At 40.3% G+C, this 14,997-nt stretch overlaps 3 protein-coding genes across 3 annotated transcripts in view; all 3 read right to left on the reverse strand.

Moving 5' to 3' along the window:
- LOC109967523 (glutamate receptor ionotropic, kainate 1-like) overlaps window positions 1–9,141 on the reverse strand; it is a 19,305-nt gene extending 10,164 nt beyond the window's left edge. Inside the window, 4 exon segments of the mRNA XM_020613161.1 lie at window positions 2–128; window positions 2,328–2,585; window positions 2,698–2,865; window positions 8,748–9,141. Coding sequence (XP_020468817.1) covers window positions 2–128; window positions 2,328–2,585; window positions 2,698–2,865; window positions 8,748–8,832 — 638 coding nt within the window. The 5' untranslated portion in view covers window positions 8,833–9,141.
- Window positions 9,142–10,891: 1,750 nt separating this feature from the next.
- On the reverse strand, window positions 10,892–11,977 carry LOC109967524 (claudin-8-like). The gene has a single exon (XM_020613162.1). The coding sequence runs from the start codon at window positions 11,975–11,977 to the stop codon at window positions 10,892–10,894; it is 1,086 nt and encodes a 361-aa protein (XP_020468818.1).
- A 1,840-nt stretch (window positions 11,978–13,817) lies between these two features.
- Window positions 13,818–14,606, reverse strand: LOC109967525 (claudin-8-like). The gene has a single exon (XM_020613163.1). It carries the CDS (start codon window positions 14,604–14,606, stop codon window positions 13,836–13,838), a length of 771 nt encoding a protein of 256 aa, XP_020468819.1. The 3' UTR covers window positions 13,818–13,835.
- Window positions 14,607–14,997: the final 391 nt, after the last annotated feature.

Raw genomic sequence — 14,997 nt, forward strand, 5'->3', positions numbered from 1 at the left:
CTCTTTCCCCTTCTTCATCTCTTTTAGCAGAGGACGGGCATCTTTACTTCCTGTTGGCAGTTGGCGAATCTTGATTTTGATGCTATATCTGGATGGTGCTTTGATCAACTCTTGCAAACGAATCAGTCCTTAAATTAGAAAAGCATCAGACCATAGACTCAATTATCACATAGCCTATTTACAGCAAACCCACTCTCTGTAGGCATTTATGTAAAGTAGGTTATTCCAAGTAATAAAAGTTATTTATGATGTAGATTCAGAAAGTCTGTGTATGACAACAATCAATTATTCATTGTGCATGTTTAGGTTTCATGGTACTGATTTCCCAATGACTGCACTGTCAATATCGAATTGTTACAATGTCTAGGTGGCTTTTCTTGAGACATTGAACAAACCGACTGAGATCACAAAACAGCTAAACTAACATTAACCTACCATCATTTTCCTTTACCAACTTCATCTGTATCAACATTTCACTGCTGCAGACTCTAAGGACAATACAGTTGTTTTAATTAAGTTATGCAGTGTCTGTTAGAAGCAATCTAATGTTTAATGTTTTATGTTTTGTCTAATGTTTTAAAAATTTTGTTAGCATAACAAAACTTCCTAACTCATGAGGGCTCGGTATAGCCACACTCGCTTCATGATAGATGTACTACATGCAGAAATTATTTTATTTTCATTAAAATGTCGAGGTGCACAAGCTAGCTCCAACTGATGTAGCATATTTCAAACTTCATACCAACCAAGGTCAATTTTATAAAAACTACAGGTTTTGAATGAGGGGAGGGGATGCTGGTGTCTTTTGGTACTGTGTTGGAGTCTGTTCCCACATTCCCCTTAATACCATAATGTAAATCTAGCCTTATAATAACCCCATCTGCTAATGGGGGAGTTTAATAGGGGAACACACTTCAATGGAGGTCAAACTGTTACACAATGCTAACATCACTTCTTTTACTAGCCTTAATTTAAAAAAAATAATAATTTATGTGTTCACTGCACTTTACAAGTCACAGTGAGGAGCCCAACTGTCAACATTTTATTTACACAAACCATAAAAGTGGTTAATATTACATTTTATAAGCATATTACTTTTTTATTTATTTGAGTTGTATTATGTATTTATATATTTATATGATGTCCTTGTCTGGCCTTATCCTATATAGTAATGAATGAATGACTGAACGAACGAATGAATAATGGCGTGTTCACTGCCCCCTAGTGGTCACTAGTGGTCACTGGCCCATTCGCTACGTAAGAACTGGTGGTGTCGTCCTCAAGCAGGTGTTTGTGGTTGGCATGTCATTTTGTTGTTGCTCTGAATGCGTCATATAAAGACATACTTCTGCTTTGAAAGGTCCTTAATGTGTGAAGTAAACGTGATTATTAATTAAGCTACAACTCTTCGGTTTTAGTGGACGGTGTCGCTCAATGCGCAAAAGATGCCAGAGAAACGCGTCAGCTCCAGTTCATCTGGCGGAATTTTAAAAGCTGCAGTGAAACAATCAGTCATTTTTGGCAGCAGGATTGCACTATACTCCATCAGATTGTCTGCCAACTTTTCAAACATAAGTGCTATCACCACAGTAACAATAAGACGGTGAGAGCTCCTGCTCTACCTGGACAGGTAGTCACAACCAGATACCGGATGGCACAAACATCAGTGGCCGCTGTGAGTTGTCTGTGCTCCGTATGCGAGTTTGTAAAGACAAGGTCAAAAAAGAAGCTCCTCTAAAGGTAAGACGCTTGTTTCATCCTTCCTCTGCTGTGTGTGATACTGTTTGGAGACTGCAGTAACTGGTGAGCCTTGGTGTACAGGTTGTACAGACACTTATTTCTATGTGGCACTGTTTTCCATAAACCGGTGTTGACTCATTGACTTGTGCTCTTTAAGTTGTTGGTGTGATTGCGCTCTAAAAGTTATGTTGCATTGCTTTAATGATTTGGTTGCTACTTAGTTGACATGGTGACGTGCAGTTGATATTGATAAGCAAGGTTATTTTACTGTAGACATGTGATGCTTTGGGATGATTGTCTTCACAGCTTCTCTTGCCTCCATCTGGCCTTTAGGCCCAGCATGCCTACAGTGTGGTTACAGGAGGCTATATGGGGATGTTTTATGTCTGCATACAGTTGCAGATGCCTGTGGCGTTTCATTTTGAGTCTAATTGTTGTAATTATTATGTATAGTAACTCTGCTGGAAGCCATAGTACTTCAGTAAGAAACTCAGTGGGTTAAACTCCAGTGTTTTGTTCTGCTCTGTAAATTTGTGGCATGACAGTTACTACCATGGCCCCAAATGTCTTCTGCCATCTCAACTCACCAGTTGCATCCTCATAAACCACAGTGACAGTCTTCCACTTGTAGAATTGCACTATGTCCAGCACAGCTTGGCTTATTGAGGCGTATTCGGGATAGAGGTTGATGTAGAAGCTGTCTTTGTTGTCCACTGAGGGGTGTTTCCACCGTGTCTGGATGTGAGGGACTTCCAGGGCGTTACAAATAGACTGTACTGCACTGACAGATGAGCTGTGAGAGGGGCCAAATACAGCACCAACACCCAGTGCCAACTGGTCACAGGCTGTATTAATGAGGCAGAAAGCGGGACAAAACAAATGGCCAACAGGAGAGACACCACACTTTCACTGAATCTGCAATGCAATGTTTTCAGAACCGAACAAGATGATCCTTACCTCTTCTTGAGGCCTCAAAACTGTCAAACAAGTTTATTCTCTGGATGTCGTAGGTCAACGTAGTGTTTGGCATTAAAGTCCGGTTCCTGTTTATGTTGGTTACAGCAAATTTAAAGGCCAGTTCTTCAGCACCGATGGGCTCATTTTCAAGTGTTTCAAAAATGCCCCCTGTAGGAAGATAAGGGTGGGGGAGGTTTAGCTCTCCCTGAGGGAATTGGCATGTATTGAATCAACACAGCTAGTATTTTAAAGTTTAGGGGTTATACCACAATGGAATTCAGACGTCTGCATAATGTGGCCCAGTTTTCTCTGTACGTCTATCACATAATGTTACTAAGGGACCTGGATGAGATAACAGGATTTAATCTCATTCAAAGAAAAGCGTGACCTTTTCTGACTTCACCCTATTTACATGCCCTAAATTTCCTAAGTTGTCACAATAGCTTTTATTGCCACACTTTCACTTGATTATAGGCCAGCCCTACAGCTAACTGCCTACATTTATAGAGGTAACACAGCCAGTAACACATTATCACAATAGACAATGAAAAGCATCACATACCATCCTTTTGCTTTCTTTGTCACTTTAAAACACTAATTGGCTCCAGTTCAACAGATGAACAGCTGCACTCGCTCACCTTGCACAGTCATATTTAGTCTTTTTCAGTTTACAGAAGCCTAAGTCACCTTCAGTGAAATGTAAATGTGTATCCACCAACTCATGATTCATTGCATCACACAGACAAACCCCAAAACATCATGTAAATTTTCTGTAACGAGGTTCAGGACTAAGTGCCGTTGCTTGGCTTTTAACAGTTTTCCTGGCTTTTGTTGTTCTAAATGGATTGATATGACCAAAAAATCTTTTACTGGGACATTTGCTGGTCATTCAGTGCTAATTTGTTATTGCTGCACACTGTAAAAATTGACCATAAAAACTTCACTGGCTGAGAAGAACGGTAAGATGCTAAATTAAGTTAATTTCAAGGCCACATTCTCATGAAGATTTTTTGTAATGAAACAGGTCATTAATAATTAACCATGAACACAAATCCTAAAGATGTCATTTTGATGCTGTAGTAGTTTGCACATGACCTCACTTCAGCACTGAGGCTACAGATGGCAGTAGGTCATTGCACAGTCTTTGAAGAATTGCCTGGGAAATTGTGATTGATTTGGAAGAACAAAAGGCCTTTAAAATGCTCCCCCTTGAGACCTTAATTGTGAATGACCTTTTTCTTTGGTGTAGCATAGCCTCAAACCCCAAACTGAGAGCGCCTTGTCTGGACTGCCTGCTCACTAAAAGCATGCTTGAAAGTGCCAATCCTAATTATGGTTACCAAGCCTCAGTGAGCAGCTGCTGGGACCTGTAAGTGCTTAATTCTTTCCACTGGAATATGGGATTCTCAGGCAAAAATACAATACCCCTCTCATGATCCATCTCAGCATCTTTGATGTGACCTTTTCCTCTTCAAGGTATTTTTAATATAAATGGGGAAATCAGCTGATTTTGATGTTTGTTTGAAGTGCAGAGGCAGCAGCAGATATCACAGACTTTATTATGGATTCAAAAACAAGACAATCCAAGTGGCAGCATTGCATCGTTTCCAATCAGTGATTTTGTTTTCCTCATATTTTAACAAGGCTGTGGAAAATAAATGGTTTTGTGTGAGAGGCAAAACTCTCTGCTGCTCCAGATTTATATATACTGTATATTTTTTGTAGCTGACCTTGAATCCCTTGCATAGTCACATACATCCATTCAAATTCAAGAGTTCAAAATGTAGCCATGTATACTGCATGCGAATGTAAAATGTATTAAAAATAATACAAATGAACAGTGAGTAAACAAATGCCATCCACTCATATCCGAGTGTGAGCGCTGTGCACAGACAGACATGTAGGACAGACATTTATATTTGAAATGAGCTGTAAGCTATTTACAATCAACTGTCAGCAAAAGACAAATATTTATTTTATAGGTCTGGTCCCTTATTCATTTCCTCTGAATCTTGCTGGATGGGCACATCCCACAGTGAAAGAAAACACATTTATCTCTCCTCATTTCCACCTGAGATGAGATGTTAAATTTCTCTTTAAAGTATAATGAGTTTCTTGAATTACAGAGAGGCGACCTGGGGGATTTGTTGTGATGGCTGCATGTAGCGTGACGACCGCTGGTCCACATCAGTGAAGCACTAACCGGAAATATTTATATTGTTTAAGGCAGCTGAAATCTTTGTTAGGAAAATCTCTGGACAGCAGCCACAGTTATGGTACCTGAAGATGTTGTAACAGGAAATGACTGATCCAACCGTTAGCTTGGTTATTGCGCAGCAGAGCGCAAAGTTCAGCTGTAATCACTCAGTTATCATAGCCATGACCAGAACCAGCCATCCAGACATCTGGAGTGAAGCAGCTCCACTGCTCCACTTCATTTTTGGAACGTTCAAATTAGCTTTTATGCTCATGTGGTTGAAAACTGAGCAGGCAGGAAATCACAGTCTTATCTCTACAGACATTTTCAATTAAAAGACCACACAAAGCACCATGCAGATATCAGCAGCAAAATAATTAAGTTTGTCTCGACCTCATCCTCTGACAATTATGGTCCAATAAGATGAGTCAACACTGACGTACAAAGCAGTGTTTAATGATTTCCTCTGTCTTCCAGGCACACATTTTTAAAATTGAGCAAACAATCTTAGAATTGTCTAATGTACCTGGAAATTAGCCAGCTTTGATTACTGTTTAATAAAATATTTAATCTCTGTCTTTGCCTGATGAGAAACTGTCACCAACCTGACAATCCAAGTAGGTTACATTTCAGTAATATCAGGTCTTAACATTGTCGGTGCTTCATATGCAGCTCTTATTAAAATCAGTGTTTCAGTTTAAAGAATTTATTGGCCAATATTCCTTCTTTTACATAATAAACATTTTGAGGGTCCTTTATATTTTTAAGAATAATACAAGCTAATGTCAGCCTTGCTTGGTCTAGCTCTGCTTCAAATAAATAACAGCAGAGCAAAAATTTAAAAAGTTATATTACCTCATATTAAACATGATCAGTAATTGGCGATGCTTGCAATAGTAAAAAAAAAAAAAGAAAAAAAAAAAAGAGTAGGATATTTGGATATATACAGTAAATATAGGAAATTAGGTTTTTTTGTGTGTAACTCCAAAAATGTTTCAGAGGACTTTGGCAACCTTATGTTCTGCACGTCAACACTGTAAATGGGATCTGTTTCCAGTACTGATACAGATAAAATAGGTAATAATCATCTCACACTTTCTGTTTGCAGTAGGTTATTGGCAAGTAAACAAATAACTGGAAAAGAAGGTGCTGCCTTTGATAATCTGTAGTTCAGTATTTACAAGGTTAAAATAAAAGGTGCAGGTGAAACTATAGAGACAGGGCAGAAACCATAGACATGCTTCTCTTGTGAGCCACTTTACTGTGAATTGTAAACAACCAGGAGTCTGCTAAAAAAGTAAAATAAACTATCTATGCGTAGGTGTATAATAAATCCCAGCTTCTCTTTGAACTGCAGACTTATAATTAGTGCAGTTTACAGAGAAAGGATGTGAACATTTTAGCTATAGCTACCAGTAATTATTTTCCAGTATAGTTTAAAATCACTGAGCCTCCATCTCATCTTTAATAGGCCAGACAATGCTGTGGGATGATGCATGCTAGGAGGTCACAGAAACAAAAGATTCTGCTCATGCTGCAGGCAAATGCTGATAATCCCTTATACTTATGTTCCCACATCAGTGCAGAAAGCAAGAAAAATAATGTGGCTTTGGGACCAAAATAAAAGGTCAACATTAAGAAATACTGTATGTCTTTAGATCTTAATTCTACTCTGCAGTTTTGTGCCTCTGTGCAGTTATCACATGAAGGGGAGCCTTTTAAAGCAGAGACGCACAATGACGTAGTGTTTTGCTTTCCTCTCCCCATTCTGGGCCAGTTCCCAGTAAGACCCCCTACCCCCAGCTCAGCAGCACCACCAGCACCACTTTAGCCTGGGCCTGTGCCAGACTGTGAATGAATGAGGAGGTCCTGACCAGTGTACTATCTCCGTTTGATGTGGAACACTGAGGTTTCTCTGTTTATAGGATAGCTTCTTACGACCCACCACCAAGACATTTAGCTCAAAAGAATAAAAATAGGGATTATAATCTGACTGCATTTGAAAAAATTCACCTACTTCAATTTATAAAACTATGAGACTTTTGGAGTAAGTAGGGAGATAAACTGCATCAAATGATACTTCACTGGCCAATAATCACATTTCACATCACATGGGTTGAATCATACACAAATCAGATATCACCAATACATATGCAAGCAAGATAAAACAGGAGTTTAGTGAGAGAAAACTAGAATGGGGGGGGGACAAGCCACCAGCTGCTCCTTCTGCACTTTTCCCCAGTGATGAGATTTGGTCGCTGCCCAAGTACCATATTTGGTGAAGAGACTTTCTGCATAAAGAAGATTAGTGTTAGTTGTTTAAGGGCTTGGAGGAGATTTACCATTATTACCAGCCATAGTGAAAAGAGTGGAAGCCAGTCACAAGCTGATGCCAGCATGTGCTATGACAGAGAAATGTTAATTGAATCAAGTCCCACACCATATGGGAAAGATTGTGATGTGTGCGGGTCATGAGGAGAATGACAGATATTAGGTGACCTCAGAGAGTGAGAGATGATTGACAGAGATTAACAGCAGAGCACAGATCAGGACTGTTAGAACAAGGAGGTAGCACTGCCTCTCAGCCACAAGTCTAATTGATAAAGTCTTTAGAAGTAGAGCAGTTTTAGAGAAATCCAGTCGCCCTGGGCGTTGAGTGGAGCAGAGAGCCCTGGGGCTTAAATTAAAGTCTTTTTTGTGATGCAATTTTTTTAATTCATGAGCAGAATGGTGGACAACCAGTGGGAAAGGAGCGGAAAGCATTAATTTGCCAGCTAACACTGGCTCATTGTTAGAACGTTACATAAGAAATCAAAGGGGGATAGTTGGAGCAAGAGCCCAGTTTGTGTAATTACAAGTGCGGAGTGAAGCTGACAGCAGAGTTCTTGTCAACTCTCAGCTGTGGACTCTGATCCACATGCACAGATGCTGCTTGACATCAGCATGTGCTGCATATACACCATAGCCAAATAATATTTAAGTCTGTTAGGTTGAAGAGAAGCCAAATATAAGCAAGTCTCACTCAGACTGCTCACTCTTCTTTGTTTAGCTCTGTATCCATTTCACATGCCTCAGTACATGCTTTCAGATGCAGCAGTAGGTCAGTTTAATCACACGTCTGCCTCTGACCTGTGCTGTCAACATGGAGGAACGGAGTGAGAAACTCTCTCTTTCCCAATCAACCAAAGCTGATTAACACAATTTTGTTTCGTGTGGACGACCAGCACTATGTTCTCATTACCTCCGTTATGAAAAAATAAAAAACCCACACATATTGACGTATAAAGGTACCGTACAAAACAGTACAACAAGAAAAGAAAAAGGCGTCTTAATGGCAATATTTAGGACACTCTGTGTAAGATCACTGTTGAATAACACAGGCACACATCCTGATTATCCTTTAGGGATGTGACAGGATACTGGTCATAATGACTGTAAGACAACAAGACTGATATGAAACAACAGCAGAAGAAACTTTTAATACCTTAAAACAAATGTACAAAGTAGCCCAGACACACTGTCACTTCCTATAGGAACATGAATGGAGTTTAAAAGTAAGTTTTGGTTGATGGTGTCAGGAGTTAAAGGTTATCCTGCAGCTTGGAAACTAACCCATTGGTCCATATGCACCATGAGATATTAAAAATATTGTACATTATAATTCCACAGAAGGGTAACTTTTCAAAATTACAGATACAAAGAGACTCATCTCGGTGGGAAACGAGCCTCAGCCTACGTCTTGTAATCATAGGGTGAATATTAAAACCTGCGATGAGTGCACGTTGGCAGTCTGTACATTAACAACCCAAAGCAACACAACTAACACGACAGAAGTGATGATCTTACCACTTACCAATTCTCAGGACTTGCTGCGAAGTGAGCCAAAACTCTGCCATAAAGTAGAGCAGTGAAAATAACAGTCCCATCCTTTTGGCCATGGTCCTCCCTCCAGAGTTGAATTTAACATTGATATCAGTTTTTATGCTCTCTGTAATTCATGCCGATAACTTGCCAGTCCCTGTATCCGTAACAGAAATAAACTGGCATCTGACCCACATCGCTCATACATTGTGAAGAGAAAAAGCAACAAAAACACACACTCCGCTTGCAGTTGTCACTGATCAGAAGAACTCCAGTTTTCCCATTCTATAATCCTTTATGTGCCAGTAAGGTTTGCTTCCCATATTTAGTGTTCAGACACCCCTCTTATGTTTTTTTTCCCTGTGCACACTTGAATTGTAGGCTCGAGCTGATGAGGAGGACTGTGCGCTGAGCTCCTGCTGTTAAGCTTGCAAAAAAAGAAAACCGGTTTCTGGTTGCATATTTCAAAATAAAAGATGAATAGGCAATAGCTATAGAGACAATCCACAGCATGTTGAATGAGAAATATATGGCCTATACTGTTTCAGCCATTAGATATCTACACTGTAGTTCTGTGTATGTTTTTGTATTTATTAATAATTTCCCAGTATTATGTTTCTTATTTCTCTACAGCAAATTCCCATATTCAACTAAACCCGTCTCTCTTATGATACTAATTCCCCAATCTCCACTTCTTTAGTCATGCAAATATTTAACAGTTTGAATATTTTCTGCATCTGCTGCCTTATTTAGTCATTACTTGAATGTTTTTTATTCTGAAATCAAGCTTGCCTTGTTTCCTGTGTCACTCTCACGGTTGATGGCTGACTTGACACCGCTGAGCGTTCCTCCCGTGCAGGCGCTTAAATGAGGGCACAGCCAAGCCACTGATCCATAAACATGGATACACCCTGAAGATTAACTTCAAATCTTGCAACATTCGACCTCGACAACGTCTTTGCTTTGGTACACCGAGGAATGATTAAATCTTTGCTCTAGTCCTGATGGAAATGCAAATCTAATCTTCAAACTGGTCGGTGGCTCTCTCTTGAAGATTAACTATCTCAAACTATTTATTTGACACAGTCTCATAGTAAAATAAAATGTTCATGTTACCGTAACCCACTTTATTTATTTTCTTTATTTATTTTAGAAGGTAAAAAGTTCTCTTTTTAGTTGCACCAGTCAGTAGCCAGGGATGCTCTAAACTCCTTCTACCTGAGCCAGGAAGCATCAGAAATGTTTGATTATGTAAAGAACAACCAGATATAATGACTTAATGTTAGGCTACCTCATTTATAGGAGTGTGATGAGATCTCATGCTACAAGATATCGTGATATTAATGCATGACAATATTTATTGTCGAGGTGTTATCAGTACATAACAGATCCAGAGTAGCAGGCAGCAGAAGCTGATGCACAGTTTTAAGGTCTGGAGAGACTCGTGAAATCATATAAGAGAGAAGCCAGTCAGTTGAGTTTGTGGAAAAGCCTTTTACAGTGCCTGCACATTGTTGTGTCCTTTATGACATATAATTCATACTCAGAAAGTAGAACTGAAGTGACACAATTAGTTAAAACATTTCAAAATGCACCTGCAGTGCTTTGCATTTTGTGACTTTCCGTTGATAAAACTATTTTTTCAGTCAGATTTCTTAAAAGCAGTGTTGAATTATTGTCTCGCCTCGTTCTCGTGAAGCCATTATCCTGTATGGTCTCGTCTCTTGAGCTAAGTGTATCGTTTTACATGAATACATACCAAAGTGTTCAGTAGCATTGTCATGCCAAGAATACCCTTGAAAACAACACCTTTACTACCACAAGGTTTTGAGTAACATTTATTCATAAAAAACAGTTTTGCATATTTCATCCAACATTTAAAAATTCAAGGCAACAGTTATTTGACAGCACAAAGTAGCAACATGTAAGTGTAGCACGGGGGTTTTCAACCAGTCGTCCACAGCCATGCTGTTTAGTCTGGGCCTTAGGATAATCCTAACATAAGCACAGATGACATAATTTACCTTCACCTTGCCACTGATGTACAAGAGTTTCAATCAGCTTGTGATAGAGTATAAAAGCATCATGCCAGTAGTTTAGTTGAAAAAGCTGCAAAAACCTACTCCTGCTTTTGTGTTATATGTATAGACCAACACTGCTCCCACTGTCAGACACTGGTTCAATTATTGATGCTTTATATGTTATGAAAATAGGATTCTGTTTAACTGGATGAAAGCTGGACAGGCTGGATGCAGTGGGATTGTCCGTACGAGCCAGGGAATATGGTGAGGTGTTTCGACTTAGGTATAAGTAGCTCTGTGGTGTGTACAGGTTTCCAGTATGGTTAGCAATCTGCACAGGTGAACAGTGAGCCATGTTACCTTGATATAACAGTGATACATTTTCAGGCAGACTTGGATCATGAACAAGAGAAGGGTTAATTAATGCTCCATCATTTGTCATTACTTGCGGGACATTTTGCAGTAGGGTAGCTTGTTGTCCAACAGAGCCGTTGTTCTGCAGAGAAGGTTGATATGCAGTTGATCGAAGGCTAGAAACACCAGAGATGGGATGATATGTCAGAGGTGGCCTGCTGGGTGCTGGCTTGTAACCAAACAAGTTGGCTGGGTAGTGCACGTCGAACGAGCCTTTGTCTGAGGGCAAACGGCGGCAAACAAACAACATAGCTGAGGCAAAAAGGAAGGCGCCAGTCACCCAACCAATGTAGAGAGCCTGTCCCAGCTCTCTCCTCTGGGCATCAATTAGCAAAGGATTGTAAAAATCTCTAATGATGACGTGGCCTGTCCATGACACTGGGATAAAGACACAAATGCAGGCCATAAGTTGCATACTACCTGCAACCATCAGGATAAAGGTTTTAGCCCGATGATTACCTTGGAAACAGGAAATCCATCGCATTCCCGCCAGACCCACAAGGAGCCCCAGCCCTGATAAGGCCAGAGAACAGCACATCAGACCCCTGGATGCCTGTAATTCCGGGGACAGGAACAGCAGTGAGTCGTACACCTTACACTGCATCCTGAAGTTGCTCTGTTGGTAGCAGTTCATCCACAAGCCCTCCCAGCGAGTTTCCATCACAATTATATTCTCTCCGATGAAAGCTGTCACCTTCCACATGGGCATCCCCGTAGTAGCTGCCACCCCGATCAGCCCGATCAGGCCGACACACAGTGCAGCTATCTCAGAATGGCCTTGAACCATTGTGCAGTTTCCGCTGTGTCCAAATCAAAATGAGGAAAAGTCACTTTGCCAACAAATTCTGATGCTTTACAATATCCCAGAGATGCATTCAAGGCAGTGATGATCATATCATCTGATGCAGTTTGCATGCTGTCAGGGGTGGTTTGTTTTGGGGAAAATGTTTTGCTGTCACCTGGTTGGTCCAGAGTGATGGGGGTAAAGAGGATCTCCACTTATTTTGTATTTATGGTTTCTCTAGCTATAGTGCTGTATCTGCAGTAAGCTTCCCCAACAGTAAACACTAACAGGACAATACCAGAAACGGCTCACGCCATCATAAACTTGTTTAATTACTTGCCATGATTTTATTTTTTATAATTACACATAAAAATTCAGAACAAACACATATAGGCTACAATGTAGTACAAAAGCTACTGCGGTACTCCTTTTGACCACAGGGGGGCAGAGATGACTTTCAAGGTGAATAGACCTCAGGTCTTGCAGTGCAAATAACAATTAGTGTAACCTGAAGCATCAGTAAAGACAACATTGCCATTTCATTGCCAAATATTTCCAGTATGACCCTGCAATGAAATAACAGTGCTTTACTGAAAGAGATCCTTACAGTCTGTGGAATTATTTATTTTAATATTATTGCTTCTATTATATTGTAGATGGAGATTCTACATGTCTAATTTGAACTATAGTTTACTTTTTAACTCAAAAGTGAAATGAGGTGACCTGCTGTAATAGCTGAAGAAATAATACACTTTACTGAACAGAAAGAAAAAATGTTCTCTCACTAATCTATTTTGCTGGAATGAATCAGGAAATGAACTCCATAAGCTCTCTGTGTCGCCATTCAAAGTGTTTTGCAAATTCTTGATCTCGCATGATCATGATGTTAGCATTCATTATAGACACTGACCTCTCTGGCTTAGTTGCCTCTGAGTCCACACCTTTAACAAACCTTAAACAGACACCTTATGTTTGTTCAACCATTTGTTCATTTCCATCAGTTCACAAGGGTGTCGGGGCATCACACCGAAGTGTAACAAAAATCAGTCACAAATCTGATTAAATAGGCTTACACACAATATTTTGAGTTTTAGACAAAACTACCTGTGTAATTCTCAATCAGTCACCAGTGTATTAGCATCATGTGTCTAATCTAATACTGGTTAAAACTGGTTAAAAACTGAGAAGGTAAATATGAGGACCATGTGTGTGAATGTCACTAGTGTCTGTGAGGAGTTATTTGTACTACACAGATGTGTAATTCTTATAAATTTGTGTGCATGTGCTTTTGTTTTTTGGGGTTGTATGTAATTTGAGCAGTTAGATTAGGCACAGCTAATGCTGGAGGTGGAAAGAAGTATTAACTGTTATAAACAGTTAACAGTAACAACAAACAGTTCAGTCATATGAGCAATTTTAACAGTAAATACACTTGTGTCACATTACTCAGTGGCTACGGGTAGCATGAATTGTATAAGCATATACAAAACCGGTAACCTAATATAGAAAATTGACTGTCATTATAAAACGTTACTATACAACACACACAAAAGTAATGGAAATCATGTGCTGCTTACACAACTATGTCATAGGAAACATCAAAATTCTATAACTAGTGATCTTTAGCAAGATATTAAGTACTTCTCAAATATGTAAAACAAATGAGTGAATTAAAAAGGACATCCAAATGAATTAATCAGTGTGTAGTGACAGTAAATGTTTTTTTCTTCAAGCCTGAAGTACATTTTTTGATATTGAAATGTGTGATAGATTGCACTGCCAAACAAACCCATATCAAAAGGTTATTCCGTTGCATATTGAGATTGTAACTGACAGTTGTTACCTCAGTCAGTTTAAGTCATCAGAGATAAGCCACCCCACTGCGTACAGAGGGGTATCTGGAGTGGTAGCTGTAGTTGGCAGATGGGTGTCTTGACAGCATTGGCTGAGGTTGGGGCTGTTGCTGGGGAATTACTACCAGCTGTTGAGGCTGTAGAGGCTGTGGAGGATAGACCATGTAGTCAGAGGGCCTGGAGTAAATGTACCTCTCTGAACCTTTGTCATCAGACTGCAAATTGCAACAAGTAAACATGCATCCTCCAGCGAACAAGAAAGCAGAGGCCACCCAGCCAATGTACAGAGCCTCTCCGAGTTCCCTACGCTGGGCATCGATCAGCAAGGGGTTGTAGAAGTCCATGATGATGACATGGCCTGTCCACGACACAGGGATAAGGACGCAGAGGCAAGCCATTATGATCAGGCTTCCTGCAATGATGAGGATCATTCGCTTAGCTCGATTGTTGTTTTCAATACATGATATGCACTGCATCCCCACCAAACTGATCATCAGACCGATACCAGCCAGTGCCAGAGAGCAGCACATGAGCCCCCGTGCTGCCTGTAGGTCAGGACTTAGGGCCAGGAGAGAGTCGTACACCTTACACTGCATCCTGATGTTGGCCTGCCGATAGCAGTTCATCCACAGACCTTCATAGCGGGTCTCAAACACAATGATGTTTTCCCCAATGAAGGCTGTCACTCGCCACATTGGCATCCCAGTGCTGGCTGCCGCCCCTATCAGCCCGATCACAGTCAGTAAAGCACCTGCTATCTCCAGTGACGAGTTGGCCATCCTGTTTTCCTCTTACTCCTCCTGGTTTATGTGCAGACACTAGGAAGCAGTAGTATGGAGTGAGTTTCCATCCCAGTGGAGGAGGAGGAGGAGGAGGAGGAGGAGCAGTCTGATATTAGCCTGTACTGCCACCTCCCAGTGAACAGGACACCAGAATGGGAGGGTTGAGAATTGCGACCTGTTGCTGAGAAACAGAATCCCCCAGGCTTTTTTCACCTACCCTAGGAGCTGCTGTAAGCTGCCAGTTTGTTTATTCATGTGACAGTTTACATTCACAGATCTCACTTTACAGAGAAGCTTTAAAAAAAACCTTGGTCCATGTTAATAAATTCACCAATTCCTGTGTTGTACCCCGTACTTTCTACCATACTGACTCTGAGAGATGAGGCAG

Source organism: Monopterus albus, unplaced genomic scaffold, assembly GCF_001952655.1.
Source record: "Monopterus albus unplaced genomic scaffold, M_albus_1.0 scaffold130.1, whole genome shotgun sequence".
NCBI classification, from domain to species: Eukaryota; Metazoa; Chordata; class Actinopteri; order Synbranchiformes; family Synbranchidae; genus Monopterus; species Monopterus albus.